This window comes from Mytilus californianus, unplaced genomic scaffold, assembly GCF_021869535.1.
Source record: "Mytilus californianus isolate M0D057914Y unplaced genomic scaffold, xbMytCali1.0.p SCAF_8, whole genome shotgun sequence".
Lineage (NCBI taxonomy): Eukaryota > Metazoa > Mollusca > Bivalvia > Mytilida > Mytilidae > Mytilus > Mytilus californianus.
In genome coordinates this window covers 17566794-17585209 of record NW_026262734.1, presented here as the reverse complement: position 1 = coordinate 17585209, position 18416 = coordinate 17566794, and the positions used below count along the sequence as shown (strand labels likewise).

The 18416-nt window shown below is 32.8% G+C and overlaps 2 protein-coding genes across 4 annotated transcripts in view; both read left to right on the top strand.

The window, feature by feature from the left end:
- LOC127712680 (low-density lipoprotein receptor-related protein 2-like) overlaps window positions 1-18416 on the top strand; it is a 110866-nt gene that overhangs the window by 37045 nt on the left and 55405 nt on the right. The window lies entirely within an intron of this gene.
- On the top strand, window positions 4887-17402 carry LOC127712681 (uncharacterized). The gene is made up of 6 exons (XM_052219276.1): window positions 4887-5000; window positions 8893-8977; window positions 12802-12916; window positions 14322-14621; window positions 15979-16039; window positions 17115-17402. Exons 2-6 carry the CDS (start codon window positions 8924-8926, stop codon window positions 17134-17136), a joined length of 552 nt encoding a protein of 183 aa, XP_052075236.1. The 5' UTR covers window positions 4887-5000; window positions 8893-8923; the 3' UTR covers window positions 17137-17402.

Below are 18416 nucleotides of genomic sequence, written 5' to 3'. Positions count from 1 at the left end.
AGTTTTTTTTGTTTTTTTTTTAGTTATGGTATATACTAAAATAAGACACACAGATAATAAAAAAAAACCAATAAAAATTAATATATTTACATAGTAATAATCTTTTATATTGTTGGAGGTACATAAACATATTTTGAACTCTGTTTTTGAGCTGAGGCATTATCATTGTTTATATTTTTTAAAGTATTTTTAGTGTGATAAAAAATGTGATATTTTAAAAGACTTTAAGATTGTTATGATGTTAAACACACTTGATTACTATTTTGCTTTTGCTTTCTTTGGTCCATGACTGTCACTTGTTCTATCATGAAGTGCCTCTGGTGGTGTTGGAGGTGTATATGACAATGAGTCCTAGAACCAAGACTTCTCTGATTGTTTGGAGTTCTCATGAATTTGTCAAGAGATTGCTGTGACCTTACAGCATTATCGTCATTTGTTTTCAATCCACTTTTTTTAGAGCCCAATTTTCCTGTGTTATGCTTCTCTTTAGTTTTACTTTGTTTTTCTGTTACAGGTTCATCTTCATTGACCTCTGTGTGTTCATCATCTTTGCTGTTTTCGTTTAAAACTTGTTCTGTATTTGTCTCTTCATGTTTATCATTGACTTCTTGTTCCATGCCATTATGAGTCTGTAGTTCTGTTGGACAGTCTATCATTTTGTGTCCACTTATGTTACATATCCTACAAACCCAATCATTTGGACAATTGTACATTACATGACCTGGTTTGAGACATTTGTGACACTTTTTGACACCTTCGTAGCTCACTAAATTTGCTCTTCCCTGAAACTCGGGTTGACCTGAATGAAAAATTCTTGCTAAGTACTTCCCAATCTGAAGATTTCTTGGAATGGGTTTTTCAAGTAATTTACTGATCACTAACCTATCTCCTGTTTCACAATTTGTTACTTTTCCATCAATCCTGAGCCTTTCTCGAGAAAATGCCTGAATATTACACCCCTGTAAAGTTAAGGCACGATGAATCTGTCCATCATCCGCTGAGAGAAGAACGTTTTTCACTTTTATGCGTATCGTATCAGGTTGTAATAAGTTAGATGGATTATGAGGGTTTTGTGAATGCAAGGGGACCTGCCTACCACGAAGGTTTATACCTTGCACTAACAGCGACAGTTTGTCTTCCTCATTATCCATGTAGATACGCCACATTTCTCTAATGCGTTGGATGCCTTTAATACATTCCGCGGGGACCTTTTCTCCGACAGCTATATAAATTTCGACATTGGTTATCCACATAGACAGCTCCGGTTTCATAGAACCATGCACGTCACTATCTTTTAGAAATATGGGTTTTACAAAATTACTTGAAGTTGAAGCTGAAGTTGAGTTGGGTTGACTATCATTTGTATTGATTACGTTGTCATTGTTTTGTTCTGTGTTTTTATTTTTTCCGGACAGTGCTTCACTATAGGACGCCATTTTTTCTTTGTTTTGATTTTGAGTTTTAAGTTCACTGCTATATTCTGCGTCTACACCACGTAGGCCCTCAATCAACCTCTTAATTCTATCATTTGTCATTTTTCTAGACAATGCTTCTACATCATTAGCCATTTTCAGTTATGTTTACCTTTAATTAACGATTTTTCTGGAGAGCTATCTTAGTTAGTCTTAACATACCATGAACGGCAACTCATCTTCTCCGGTTGGGGTGTTGATCATTTCCTTTTTTGCACTTTTACTTGTTAGTATTTGGTTTTGTTTATACCTGGTTTGATTAAAAGAACACCTGGATAATACCTAAATTGTGTACATCATAGACTCTCCTATTAATGTCAGGTATATAAATACACAGATGTTTCGTCAATAGGTTTGAATTTTTTTGTATGTGCTCTCAAAACTAAATCCCAAAATGTTACCTAGTTTGTCTTCTAACTAACATAGTTTATCTTTAAAAGTTCAGAAATTGGCCCAATGCTTGTAGATTATCAATTTATTTTATTTTTCATTTTATTATTTTTTTGAGATACCGTGATAAAGAATACGTAAGTTAAAAAAGTGCACAAAAAGAAATGTGTAATTTAGTCTGAACTGCAAATATATAAAAATTAAACAGCTGAGCAAAGAGCGCATGACACGCCTAAAATTGTGCAGATTGACATTGTTTCAAAACTAAATGGGTTATTTCGAAGCCATGTAATCCGAGACAAATTAAATGGCTCTGTAGAAAAACATGCGTGAGGATACATATAAGGCCACACCAAATAAAATTTCTTGTTCTTCGGAAACTTTCCTTTGAAAAAGGGTAGCGAGAGAGCGAAAATTTTTAATTTTTTTTTTCGAAATTTGATTTTTGGCAGGCGAAATAATTTTTTACTAGCGAGCGATAATATTTTTGAAATATTTTTTTTTTTAAATCTATGAAAAGAATTTTAAGCAAGCAAGCGATTAGAAATTTACATAGTTTTGGTGCTTGATATTTTATATATCTCATATCCTAGTTCTTATATTATCCTACTTTGCTTCTCAATTTGTTCTCTGACACCTTGTTTAATCTTTTCACAAAATTTCCAAGTATAAAATGGTCAACTTGTAGCAAAACCTACAACTTTGTGTAGTCTTATCAAAAAAATATGATCCTACTGAACATGAAAAAGTGAAACAGCTTTGAACAGGCATGCATCCATGTTTAATGTAAGTATAATTGATGCATAGTATGTTGTTTTAAATGAACGTATGCAAATCATAAATGCATGTATAAAGCTTTTATATACAACCATAACTATTTGTGTATACAACAAGATGACAATTAATAAAGGACTGTCCTTCAAAAACCCCACACCAATTTATACCATTCAAATGAACCAGTCAGATGCTATATACTTACTAAACAAAAGGAACATTTCAATACATTCCACTTAAGTCATTGCTTTCCTGTAGAATTCAATGACATTCACATTTATATATCTATGCATGTGGATATTGCTCTGTGCTGAAGGTCATACCGTTAACTAGTTGCAAACCTCAACAAATTTGGTCTCTGGTGGAAGGTTGTCTCATTGACAATCATACAAATCTTATTTTATTTTTGTAAATTGTAAAGATGGATTAATGTGTTAAATTCAATTACCACATTAAAATTATTGTCAAATTCCATGCTTTTAACTAGTATACATAATTGTTGAGGGGTCAGCTGAAGCCAGCCTCTGGGTGTGGGATTTTCTTGTTGTGTTTAAGACCCATTGGTGGCCTTGAGCTGTTTTCTGCTATTTGGTTGGGTTGCTGTCTCTTTAACACATTCCCCATTTCCATTCTCAGTTTTATCTTAATATAACTTTGTAATGATACTAGCAAATATAAATAGAAATTCAAGGAAAACCTTTATTCTAAAACAGATAAAAAAAAAGTAAACAATATAATAGTTTCATTTGCGGCGCCATTTCATGTACCATCAGCTTTGGGATTCTCTTTCATTCTTATGCATGTTATATTGTCATAATTTAAATCTTTCAATTCGGTGGCGTCGTTGCTTTGTCATTTGATCTTGATAAGTATACGGTGAATCATTCAAGGATATTACTACACTGCACGTGAGTCAAGTAACTCACTTAAGTGGGACTCCCCTTACAATATCACTGAAAGTTTTAGCTGGTTCTTCTGCTGTTTGAATCTTGGTGAAAATATCCGGTAGTAGTAGGTTCCAATCTTTAATTGTGCTTGGTATGAAGCAGAATTTTAATGAGTCTGGTTTTGTTTGCAGTCTCAGGAAATGTTGACCGTAATGCATGTTCTTGGTTGTCCTAGATGTTTTTTTTTTCAGTTGATCAGATGGTAAATTGGCTTCACCGTGTATGAATCTGCAGAGGAGGATATTATTTGTTTTTGGTTTGACGAACTTTGAGGGATGGTAAATGCAGCTGGTCTAAAAATTGCTGTCATATTTCCTTTTCATACTAAATTTGGCAATAATATTGTAACAACAACGTTGTAAATGTTAGATCTAGATCGTTTTTAATGTCAATTTCCGTGTCTGTATGGTGTTACTTTCAAACGCACAACTGATTAAAATTTTTGTTTCATAAATTTAGAGACGGATGCGCGCGGCTCCATACTAGACGCGGGTTTTTAAAAAAAAGTACTTTTTTCTGGTTGACCTTTCACAGCACGCGGGGAATCCGACGAACGAGGTAATAATTGGGCGTGGCCTAAGTATTTAAATTAGGACAGCTTAAGGTTTGTAGTAATTCAACCCAAGCATACTTTAGCTACATATACTACATGACATTCACGAAATGCCCTGCATTTTATCTGAAGGTCAAAGTCCAATAACTCTTGAATGAACAAAAGGAAATATTTTACAATTGAATGGTGTTTTATGTTCACCAATTCCAACAATTGCATTTAGTCGTCAGCAAACCATTCCATGCAAACTCAAGTTATGGTATAACATGTGACTAAAGTCAGGCAACTCTGGAAGAGAAAAAAAAAAGAAAACCGAAAAGATGGCACGAAAGCTTCCTTTTATCAATTCCAACAGTACTGTTAAGTTTTAAGGAAATCAATCCAGGCATACTAGAGTTACAGTTTGAAGTGTGCGATATGTCAATCCTAATGTTGTTAACACCATGTTAAGTTATCGTACGAAGTGTTGATTGACAGACGATCGGACGAACATATGTATATCACAAAACGTCCGGTCTTCGACGAGCGTATAAATGTATAATTACTATGTCAGTCTGACTAACTGTCAATGTCTCGCAATACAACGATATCATTTAAATATTTTGGTATAGATTTATTTATGCCAGAAATATAAAAGATAAGATTAATGACAGTGTTATTTTCGTTTACGTTTAATGTTTTCCGAAAGGACATTTTAATAGATAAAAGTCTATTTTTAATCTTTTAGTTCAATACGTACCTTTGGGAAAATCCAGTTATATTATTGCGTATTTCTTTATCAGTAATATAATATTTTTTTCTTTCAAGTATAGTTTTGCGAGGAATTCTTAAACAACATTCATTTTGAGAAATTTCGGCTAAGTTGTAAGTATTTTGTTTCAATTTAACAAATAACTTTTTTTGGAAATGAGCAGAGTAAATTCAAATACATGTACCTAAAATAAACCTCGTCTTATTTTTTTCAATTAGTTTAGAAATTGTACACACTAAGATAACCAAACTTTACATTTAGTATTAATAATATTTGTTTACGTTTACTTTTAAGTATACATATATTTCATTCAAGTGTTTATACTTTTTTTATAATACTTCCTGCATGTTATGGTGAAAAGATCTGGAGGCGTTCAGTGATCTTGTAACGTTCTTCAAGGGTTTTTATCTCACTTTTTAAAATACACTTTGGGATACCAAACGCATGAAAACGAACTCTCAGCTGCAGACATTTTTATTTCTTTGATGTTGTATCATTTGTATTGACAATGCATGTTTGGAATACCACTCTTTTCTATCTTAAATTGCGCTGAGATGTACATTAAAAAAGAAAAACAAACCGAATTCGCCGATAAGTATGTTACACTTTAGTTTTACAAGTGTGACGGCTGGTGCTACTACCAAATAATCAAAGCTGTGTTTGGTACAGTATCCCAAACTTAGCTTATATTGAATATAAATTTACATGTTACAGGATCTGTAACTGTAGCAATGTAATCCTATCTTTATCGTAGTGGCATCAACTCGACTACGGGGTGTCATTGGTACGATCACCGGTCGAGACAATCCAAAGTCTTGCAAAATGTGGCTTAGGGTATCAGTCATGTACACAGAACGGTTCATATTCGTAACTTATTAACATGTTCCAAGCGGCTTCTGTCATGAGACACATTTTATTGTATTACAAATGACCAAAATTTCTATACACATGCTCACCTCTTTTAGGCTATTACAAGACATGTATGCAATGTATGGCATGTATACTAAGCCCATAACGGGAGGGATTGTGGATGAAGAAGACAAATTTTTCGATCAGTTTAATTGAGGTCTGGAGCTGGCATAACAGAAACGGCCAGTAGTCCTTTGTTAATTTATGTTGATCATTTTCATTTTGCTTAGTTTCTTCTGTTACCTATTCTAACATCGGACTCGGGACTTCTTTTGTACTGAATTGTACTGTGCATATTGCTATGTGTTTGTTTATTCCATATTTGCTTGAGGTAAAGGGGGAGATATAGATCTCAAAAAACATGTTTAACCCCGCCGCATGTTAGCGCCTTTTCCAAGTCATAATCCTCTGGCCTTTAGTTTGTATTGTGGGCTTTTTATATGTTTGTTCATTTGTATATTTCGGAGTTTAGTGTGGCGTCAATTCCGATGAACTAGTATACAGTATTGTTAAGGGGTCAGATGAAACCCGCCTTCGGATGCGGGATTTTCTCGCTGCGTTTAAGACCCATTGGTGCATGCCTTTGGCTATTTTCTGCTCTTTGGTCGGGTTATTGTCTCATAGACACATCTTCCGTTTCCAAAGGACAACGTTATTTTCCTTTGAATTTCTTTTACTCACAGGGACAAAATCTATAACTTGTTAAAATCTACTGGAATTTAGATATTAAAGAGTCTTAATAATATACATTAAAGATTTTAAAACATCCAGAAAATGAAAATTTAATTTGGCGCCAGACATTGTCGATGAAGTTATGACAAAATATCGCAATGTTATAAAAATTCTTTCATGTCATGCTCTATGCTCATTTAAACATGGGTAGGCACTATATTTGTCACCTTCTTTACACCGAACGTTAGCGAATGACAATCACTGAATTACAGGTCCGTGCCTTAGGACAGGCGCATACAGAATGCAAGGTGTTTAAAATTTCAGCTAGCACTCAACCCTTCCCTTACCTGGGTCAGTAGTGTAACAAAATTCATCAGCGATACCAGGATTCTAATGTTGTACGCCATACGTGCGTTTCGTAATAGATCAACATAAGTACAAACTATAAAAATCAACTGAAAAAGGCTCGCATTTCTTATTGAGTAGTCCGGGTATACTTTTTAACGTTATGTTATTTACCTAAACATTTTTTGGCTATTCCCTTGATGAAGAGCGCATGCACATTAAAAGTGTCTGCTAACATGAAGAGCTTAATGTGATAGTATCACATCAGTAACTATGAGACTGATGTATTTTAAATTTGATGCAAAACATTCAACTTTCTTATTGTTCACCGGCTTATCATTTCCTAGCTTGACTACTCAATTGCACATCGATGTGTTTGTTTCTATATGTTTTCCTATATGAGATGCACTCGATTTGTTATAATTGCTGGATAAGAACTTTACATCTTCAAGCTGAAAAAAACATAATTTGTTTATGTCAGATGTATGTAGTGTTTATTCGTGTATATATCATGTATGTGTGTATTGGAGAAAACGTATCTTAGTTCGAAAAACACTTGCTGGGCTATTCGTCTCAGAAATTATGTGTCCGATTAGGTTGACATGTCTTCCTGTGAGATGTTATCTTGTGAACAAGCATGTTAATATTCGGCTTAGCGTGTCCGATAATTTAGGAGCAGTGTTCATATTTACAATGTATATCACATTAACATTAACACGTCCTGATATGCATGTAATATGTGCCACTGGACGTTTAACACCAAAGCTTCCTAGCATATTGATTTCTTTTTATTGGTCATTGGACGCAACCAATATGATTTTCTTTTTGGATTAAAAACCAAAAAAGCATAACAGTTAATCAAATCCCGTATCATCATTCACTATGTTTAAACATAGTTTATTGTTCAAAAAGACAAATGGATCAGGCACATTATAAAATAAGGAGAACAATGAGAAAAACCATACCGTATAATCGGCTAGAAAGGGCCCGATATAAAAAAATATGAAACAATCCAATTAAGACAAAAAAAAGCCTAATTTATAACAAAACAATTTACGAAAAAGAAATATAACAGACATGAACCAACGACAACCACTGCAATACAGAGTCCTGACTTGGGACAGGCACATAAAGAATATGGCGGCGTTAAACATATTTAAAGGCGCTTAAACCCTCCCCCCCCTTACATGGACAGTGTTGAAACGGCACCACACAAGAAAAAACTATCCAAAACAATAAAAGAAAACCAAATATGAGAAAAAACAACAACAACAAAAAAAAACAAAAACCACTGAAATACATGTCTCCTTGTACATTGGACAAGCTAATCTAGAATGTGGCTGGGTTAACATGTTTGCTGGCGCCAAACCATCCCCTTAACATGGGACAGTGATGTAACGGTACACCATAAGAACACATTATACAAATCTGTTGAAAAGGGTTTAACTTGCAGATCGATAAAAAGCAGCAAAACATCTAACAAAAAACAGACCGGATGTGGCAACAAAAAAGACACAAGGTACAGATCTGAGAGTACTCGCAGATACTGATCGACAGCTAGTTTAAAGCCAATAACAACTAATTAGAAATCATGTATCGAAGACTAAAATATCAATCAGTACACATCTAACATACAATGGACTTTGTGTTAGGACGTCATGAACAGTCAGTGGAAAACACGACCTTGTGAAATGCCAAAATATAGGTATCGACATATTGTAGAACCGTGAATGTGCATATGTGTATTTCAATAATATAAGTGTGGTCTTACCGTACTGAAAACAAAATCAATATTTATACCAATAAAAACATTATTCCAAGATCTAACTACATTGTTGAATTAATAACATTTTAGAATAAGTTTATTTAAAGGTTTGATAAGTTTACCCGGATCGTTTCTACATCTCCGGGGTCGGTAAACAACGTTTAGATCACCGTAAACATTAAGATGTTCTCACCATTCTACTCAGTTACTTTTAAGGTTGACAGACTTGGTATCTAATTCATGTTTCTACTGGTACACGTAAAAATAATATTGAACATTTAATTTTACCGTTGCACATTTGTTTTTAATTTTAGGCGAATTAAATGAAAATACAAAAAAAAAGTAATGAAGACTACTGCCATAAGTTGCTTCACATTCTTTGTCATCTTTCATTTATATGTAAGTATATGAAGTACAAGACCTAGTAAGGTACAAATTCCTGTTTCTAAATACTACTTTCACTCTTCAACTCTTCACCATGCACATATCCCTGTACGAAGTCAAACGTTGTTATTGTTTTACTTCGAAACACAATTTCACTTTATTTAATTTGAATAACATTTATCTAAATTTTCAAAACGGAAATAAACGACATCATAAAATTAAATGCGATCAGAAATATTGAAACCGGAAAAATGTTATTAAAGACATAAACATATCGTGTCTTGTAATTGATATATGTCCTGTAGTGCGTACGTATGTTTGACAAATCAACGCATGCTACTTTCCGTGTATAAATAATAGACCACGAGGTGCCAAAAATGCATCGCTGAAAAAATGACCTTTTGATTTGCAATTTACATAATCATATACACTTCCCTTTATATTTATTTCCATTAGCATTGTCAAACAATTAAGTTTGAAAAATAAATCCTTCAAATTATAAAAGAATAATTAAATTCCAGTTACACATACGGTGTAGAACCGTTATTTTTTCAGATTTGTAAGCAGACATAAAAATCGTCTGAATCAATTTATATTTATGTTTATTTATATTATGTATTATGTATTATGTTAAAGTGTATAATACTAGCATATAAACAAGTCTAAATTGAAAACAACGTTCAAACCTATGATTTAGATGGATAAAAACCGCAATTTTTATACGTGTGCATGCAAAACAAATTTCTTGGTAGAGGGGTCTAAATACAGCACAAACAATATTTTCCAAAAGACCAAATGAGTGAAAAAGTATATTTTAACAAAATGCATTTGACTAGCAGGTCGAACAACTGATGTTCTTAAACCCTGCTGACTGCAATTGGCGATTGCCAAATAAACGGATCACAAGATGTAACAAAATAGATCTTATTATTAATTTATTACCAAACAGAAAACAATAAACTTGCGGAAAAGATGGTATACCGCAAACATGAGGTGCAAAATTTTGTACACCATATCCGGATTTCGACAATTAATGTCTCTTCAGTGATGTTAGGAATCGAAACGGTATTTGGAAGGTCATATAATTTACCTCAATTAAGGATAGACTCTTGAATTTTGGAAGAGTCTAAATAGGATGAATAGATCATATAAACCCGAAGGCAAATATGATACAAGCCCAAACGAAAAAATATAAACAAGTCTAAATTGAAAACTACGTTCAAAACTATGATTGCGTTGGATAAAAACCGCAATTTTTATACGTGTTCATGCAAAACAAATTTCTTGGCTGAGGGGTCTAAATACAGCACAAACAACATTTTCCAAAAGACCAAATGAGTCAAAAAATATATTTTAACAAAACGCATTTGACTAGCAGGTCGAACAACTGATGTTCTTAAACCCTGCTGACTGCCATTGGCGATTACCAAATAAACGGATCGCCAGATGTAACAAAATAGATCTTATTATTAATTTATTACCAAACAGAAAACAATAAACTTACATATATATATATAAATATATTATTAGATATTCTCCCTGGATATCTAATAAATAATACACAAGGAAACTTAGCCCAATGATGTAAGCTAAGTAAATTGTTAAACATCATATAGTGCAATAAATATGATTTAATTGTGTTAAATTTCAACTTTTTTTTTCTAAACATTTATCTAAATGTACTTCCATATTTGATATTGATATACATTTGTTTCTCCGTTTATACCATTTGTTACAGTTTGAAGTTTTCTCCTCCAGAAGAATACATTGAAAAGGTCTCGAAACGAGTTAGAGTTTAACATCTGACATGGACTCTTGTCCATCATTAAATGTCACATATTGAAATCAATCTTTTCTAGACTTCTATTGAAGCAAATATTTTTATATTTGGTCTGGAGCTTGATAATGTTGAGTTGTAGCGTGTAAGCAATTCATAAATATCTGTAGTCATTTTCTGTTTGCCAATACATTAAAAGTTTGCCACACTCATTTTACAAAGACATTTTAATAAATAAGGTCTTTATTCAATTCCAATTGAACTTAGTTTTGGAAGTCCTCTTTATCAGTTATCCTTTAGTGCATATTCTACCTCAATCATATGAAGGCAACGACGCAGATTAGGATCTGGTATTTGTCTCGTTTAATATATGCAATCGCCAATGGCAGTCAGCAGGGTTAAGAACATCCGTTGTTCGACCTGTTAGTCAAATGCGTTTTGTTAAAATTTACTTTTTCACTATTTTGGTCTTTTGGAAAATGTTGTTTGTGCTGTATTTAGACCCCTCTACCAAGAAATTTGTTTTACATGCACACGTATAAAAATTGCGGTTTTTATCCAACGCAATCATAGGTTTGAACGTTGTTTTCAATTTTGACTTGTGTATATATTAAATATATATATGGATTTATGATTAAAAAATAACAAGTCTTAAGGAACTGCCCTTTGTATTTTGTTTTTATCAAAATATGATTATAGGATTATTAAGGAAAAAATAAGCTTGATCATTTGTATTGAATCATGGTCTTAGCTAAGGTATTCATGTTTTTTTTTATTTAAATAAAAAGACGGTTTATGTTTTTCAGAGACGATTACAAAACAAAATGCACCTATTACTGACCAAAGATTGTTGATGTAAACAATTATAGGTCATCGTCGATTTACAATAATGAGCAAAACCTTTACAGTATAGTTAGCTTCTAAGCGTGATAAAAAAACACAAAACAAAAAACAAAAAACAAAAAACAACGGCCAAAACAATAAAAAAGAAACAAATATGACAGACGACAATCCATAACAAACTAGTAATTAAATTGCATGTATGCTTCATTATAATACGTTGTTTTGATTGGCTAACAGCAATTCACGTCATTATGAAATTAACCTTCTTTTCACAATGAAATGTAAAATTCACGATGACACGAGCTTCCACAATAAAGTTCTCAGGTAAATAAAATAAAAACTTGATAGAAATCGCGTTTTTATGATCCTAGCAAAAAAATGTAATAATAAGTATTGAATGCTTCTTTTCGTAATTTTATAGGGTTGTAAAAGCGTTGGTCGTGCGCACATTTTTAGAATGCAGCGCTTCGCGCTTCATACAAAATGTACTTCGTCCAACGTTTTTACACCCCAATAAATTTACAAAAAGAAGCATTCAATTCTTAAATAAATTGCAGTTTCCTGAATAAGGACAGGCACATAGCAAGTAATGCGGCGTAACAACTATTCGATAATTTATAGTTTGACGTAAGACAAAAAAGTTTCTTTCATTTGTCTGCACTCCAATCGTCATTGTCGAAAATCAACCACGTTTATAATGTTTTTGCTTGAATACGTGTAAAGTAACATATTGTATCAGCACAACAGAACTAGAGGTAAGGTTTTCTCTTTAATGATTTGTATTGCACTTTCATTTGTGTATATGTACCGTTCGTTATGACACAAATCCACTTTAAAATTGGAAGAGTTCAGACCTCAATGCCTTGTTTAACCCCGCCACATGTTCATAAGCTTGTACCAAGTGCAAAGCAACTTAGTCAGTGGCTGTTTATATTACATCGTATTTATTTTTTTAGTTCTGTGGATAATTTGAAGGAAAGGGTAAGTCGACTCTGTCTTAGGTATTTATTCCCCATGTGTTTAGACTGAGGGCGATTTAAAGCTAAAGATATCTTTAGCTTTATTGTGTCGTTTGGTTTTGGTCCCATTGACGTATTACTCACATCTTTTATTTATGTCATTAGTGTGTAACATAAACACAACTATAAAGCTCGTTTATTTGCTGTTCGTTTACGTACACCTCGCCTTAGTATTTTATTTTTTGTTTTGTCCCATAAAGACAGTAGATTCATGTACTTCAAGCCAGTTTCAATGTTCAAATGGAGAATGTGTTTCTAGTGAGAAAAGGTGCGACGATAACTTCGATTGTGGAGATCGTTCTGATGAAGTGAACTGTAAGTAAAGTGACTATAACCAGATAAGTTTTTCAAAGTTTGTGATATACTGCACTTAATCTTATTTTTGTGACAGTCCCTCCAAAAACAACCAAACAAATGAATCAAAACGCAGCAAACGGTGATCGTTTTAATTTTGCAATAAGATTGACTTCCCCTATATGGCATTGGCGGAAAATAGAAAATACAAGTATCTGTATATAACTTAGTAGCTCCCCTTCTATTATAAGCCACACCAATAAACCTTTTGACGACATTATTTCATCTTATTTATAGAAAATTGTTTTCTGAATGCCTGATTACACTTTTGGAATTAGCTGCTAAAGAACAACAGCTTCCCTTTTAATGACGAACACTATCTGCAGAAAGACGGCACAAAAATGGCCCTATCATATGCCAACATATTTATAGAACGCTTGAAAAGGGCCTCCTAGCTAGTGCTCTGTTTCATACATTGATTTCAGTTTATTCATTTAAATGCTAAGTATATTTTACTGTGGTATTGACATGATTTATAACTTACATTTCGAAAATTAACAAACTATCTAGAAAATAAGGTTCAAACTGCCTGATGCAAAGTTGAACTTTCATGATTTTTTCTATTATTTTCTTCTCTTTCGGCAAGATAGCTCCTAACGTGTCAATGTATTTTAACAATCCTATTTTTTCAAATGTTCAGGTTTGAGCATATAAACAATATGTTTTTTTAGAAAAACAAATAAATAAACACGTACAGATAGTCGAAAGATACCATAAGGACTTAAAAACTCATAAGTCAAAAATAAACTGACAACGCCATGGCAAAAAAGAAAAACACCAAAATACAAACAACAGTACACAAAACACAACATAGAAAACTAAAGACTGAGCAACACGAACCCAATACAAGCAACGGGGCAATACAATGCAAGGATTGAAATCGTGAAACAAGAACAAAAAGAAACCGAAAATTCAAGTCAACATTGATTATACTAAACACTTTGAAATTGTTATTTCAAAAGACTTAGTACTAACTTTTCAGTATTACTCTTGGTTAATTAGCCGATGTATTAGACCGTTATTTTAAACCTACGGCTATTATATTTTCAGAAATAAAGTTCTGTATACGCCTATTATTAGTATTAGCAAATGTAAAGCAATTTTGTTATACGAGAGTGTCCATTTTTAACTGCGACATTTTGGAAATTTGAATTTGTTTAATATAATATCTCAAAAAGTTTGAATTCTTCAAACTACAGATTAAAGATTGCTTGGTTGATAAGATGTTCAGTGGCAAATATATATCGTATGCATATTCAGGAAGTACGGAGATATTTAAAGCTAAGCTCCTACAAGCAAACTTTCAGTTTTTTAGGTTTTGTATAGGAATCCTGTTCTTCTCATCTCATTTTAGTGTACATTTTAGGTACAGATCCAAACCAGTGTCCGGAAGGCTTACACAGATGTTATAACGGGCAATGTGTTACCGACTTGAACCTATGTCCAACACCAACTTTAATTTACACTGCAACTGGAGTATCTTCCATAAGTACATCTCAGTTTCAAACATCTTCTTTGTATAAGTCAACTTCGGTTGGCATTGGGGCTACATCATTGTTGTACTTGTCTAAAAGTTCAGTTATAGAAATGACGACAGCATCAGTGGAATCGGTAACTCCCACAACTGAAGATCACACTCCTGACACCGACAATAGTAATCTTCTATGTAAGTTTAGTCCAACAGTTTTTTGATTTTATGTCAACTCGAGGTCAATTATCTCTTGTTTATAAATTGGAACAAAGAATGGAATAGCATCGGTGCGTGAAAATGATACCATGACATAAGACAGCCACTGACGAAAGTCATGACTTGAGACAGGTACCTGCACCTAATTGAGGCATCATCCCTACCAAATATTAATTTTACTTTCGATTAGTCTATTTGAAAATATACATTTAACTACCTACCATTTAAATAAATGCAGAAAAATTTAAAGTATTTTATGTAAAATATCTATAGAATAGATAACAAAAACACAAAGCATATGCACTCATTCCAAATAAGTCAAATATCGGGTGTTGGACTAAATAGTACCCAATGACACATCTAAGAACCGTAACAAAGTTGAAAAGAATTTCAATGTAGAAAAGAAAATAATTAAATGGATCATTGTAGTCTAATCAATTATTTATTGTGTCAGCCTTTTTAGTCAGCCTTATTCATTTTAAAAGCCCTGTGTTGTTGGACTGTAACGGCTTGATCGTATGTGTTTGCGAGAGTTTCACAGTATAACAATTTAAAAAGCAAATACAAAATTAGAACAGATATATTTCTTGAAAAACATCTTTTCCTTTATCTGTATAGTTTTTTTGTAATTGTGTTTAACTTATTATGTGGTTGTTCAATCATGAATGAGTCTCGTTTTTAAGGGAATAAAATTAGTATTTTTGCAGTGCTTTTTTAAAAGAGTTAGTGAAGATATTGCTTAGCCTAATTGTCTGTTATATGATATGCTCAAATTGGCCTAAATTCTATAAATCAGTATTTGCTAAACTAATGACGTTGTCCTGCTAATACGGAAACAGCCATATTCGTGCATTGGTATGTACGGAGTAATTACTTCTGGCTGCAAATGTTATGTGCCTCAACCAGACTTGGTTGTATTTAGGGTACAGATAGTATGTTTTTATCCTTACATCTCGCCTCGAATATATACCAGAAGTGACACACAAACAGCCAGTTAACACTTCATTTACAAATCATTATAGGTCAAGGTACGGCCTTCAACACGGAGCCTTGGCTCACACCGAACAGCAAGCTATAAAGGGCCCCAAAAATTACTAGTGTAAAACCATTCAAACAGGAAAACCAACGGTCTAATCTGTATAAAAACGAGAAACTTGAAACACTTATGAACCACATCAACAAACGACAACCACTGAACATCAGGTTTCTGACTTAGGACAGGGGCAAACAAATGCAGCGGGTTATGGTCATATATATTTACACAATTAAGAATAATTAAGAGGAAATTAGAAATTAATTGTGTGTTTCGTTGTATTTTATATTGTTTTATTTGCAGACTTGCTGTTCCTTTTGTTGTTGATTCCGATTAGTTTGGCAGCATGTATTATATACTGCAGGTAATACTGCACTCATGCATACACATAATATTTCCAATATTATAATTTCAAGAGAACAAGAGAATGTAAGAAACGGCAGTATAAGACAAATTAAAAAAAACTTTCAAAAAAAGTAAATGAAAAATATGTAACATTGCAATTGGATTGATTCGTGCTGATCAATCTTTAATAGAAAAAAAAACAAAAGATATGAGGTATCCATCCATGACTCAATATCACTATCTACATATCAGTATCTACAGAGAAAATAAATACACAAAAAAAACAAAGGAACAGCGCTTGTATTGCTATTCTTCATCTCAAAGTCACAATGAGACCTTCAACACGGAGCAAAATAAATCCTCTCACTTCACTGCAATTTTTAGACGGCCACTAGCATCAGTTTGAGCGGAATTCTTTGCAAAATGATTCGGATAGATGTTTTAAGATGTAATACCACCAAATTGGCCCGGTCAAAACAACATACTGGAAATTAGAACATATTTAAAACAAAATAGTTCCAGGTGTAAATATAAAACTATGTAGCATATATGTTAGTAATTTAGGTATCAAATGAAAGGTGAACCACCGAACATATATTGACTGATTATTTGGAATAATACAAAAAAGTATGAATGAATTATAAAATTGAGGGCATATATTGCCTGTTTCTCAGATATGAAGTACCTGGTTTGGCTAGCAAAATGACAGGAAATCTACATTACTGAAGATGGACTTCCACAAAACGTATAGTCGAATTACTATGTCAATAAACCACTCATAGTAATAACACTACTGTAGCACAGGTATGAAGTTATCTTGGTGGTTAATATCCACATGATTATGACTTCTAATGCATGTATCAGAGCTTTCAAAATAGTTAATACATTCAAAAATATTTTACAAAAACAAACTCCCCACTTATCAAGCCTTACGAATTGCGAATAATTAGCTGTCTTTTCTACACTGTATGTAAGGCGTTCTATCTAATGACAAAGATAAACATCTGATTAAGCAGAACTACATAATTAACTGTCATCACCATATTCACAATATTTTACGTTTCTTGGATAAAATCAATGTTATCTTTTTACAGGAGTGATAAAAGATACTTCTAAATAATGCCAAGATTAGACCAGAAGGAACATTGATATTCAATTTGCATTTTTTTTTTTAATTAATAAAACGTGTGTCAACTTTTACCAGATATATACAATAGAACACACGCCATGCAATTGTTGAATGTTGAAAACGTGTCTATGATATATTAACAAAACCTCATTTTGTTAAATACGAATACAAATTCAAATTTATTCTTGATAAACAAAAAAATAACCCATATATAATTGTGTAATTTTATCTTTTATTCAAATTGTAAAACGGAGATATTATATTATGTGCATTCAAACTTACATTATGACTTATTTCCGACATTTCGCCATTCATTATTTTACACGAAGGCACCGCATATTGATCAATAACTCATTTGTTCTGTTTTGGTGGACGTTGTAAAAACTACTCTAACGTTCAAAATAGTTCATGTCTGAGTTAAATACATAGACTGCTTTACTTGCACATTTGTATGCCAAACTATCCTTGTAATTAGGTATAAGGTACCTACTAAAAACGGTATTCATAGTTGTAAGATTTTGTAAAATTGTTGGTAAATTTAGCTATGATAAATTTGTACTGAAGGTCCAATTAATCCTCTAAAGTGATGGTCATTCAGTTTTCGGCTGGGTCAGAAAAATCAGACTGCCTATTAGATGAAGTCACTATCTCAAATATATACAGATTCAGCACGGAAATAAATGTGTCCGAACTAAGTACTATTGTTGTTCACTTACATAACGTCAACATTATTTACAGAAGCAAAAGTCCTTTTTTCCATATTCTCACGTATGCGATCTTTTAATACCAGAATTTTCGTTTGAATTGTAGTTTATAGATTGTGATATTTAGACTGAGTGTGAATTTCACATGACGGGTGATGCAAGCATAGCAGGAGACGAAATGACTGTCGACGCATCGGTCTCGCAATTTTTGTAGTTCATGCGATTCCCTCAATTTTGTACCATGATTTGTAATCGTAATGGATTTGTAAGATTTGAACATCGATAAACTACTGTTGCTTAATTTTATAGTAAATTAAGTTCTACGTCATTTTGGACTATGGTGAGGAGTTATCTCATTGCCAATCGTACCACATATGTTCATCTTTATATGCAGTAAAAAAAAAACTAACATTTTAAACAAGAACATGTCTAGTGAAATAACATTTGATTTGGTTTCCGATAGGTAAAATTTCTTTGCTTAATAATGGCGTTCGTCTGGTTAATTCTGACAAGTCAATCATATAAACGGTGTATAAAAGAGAGGCTAAAGATTCCAAAGAGAT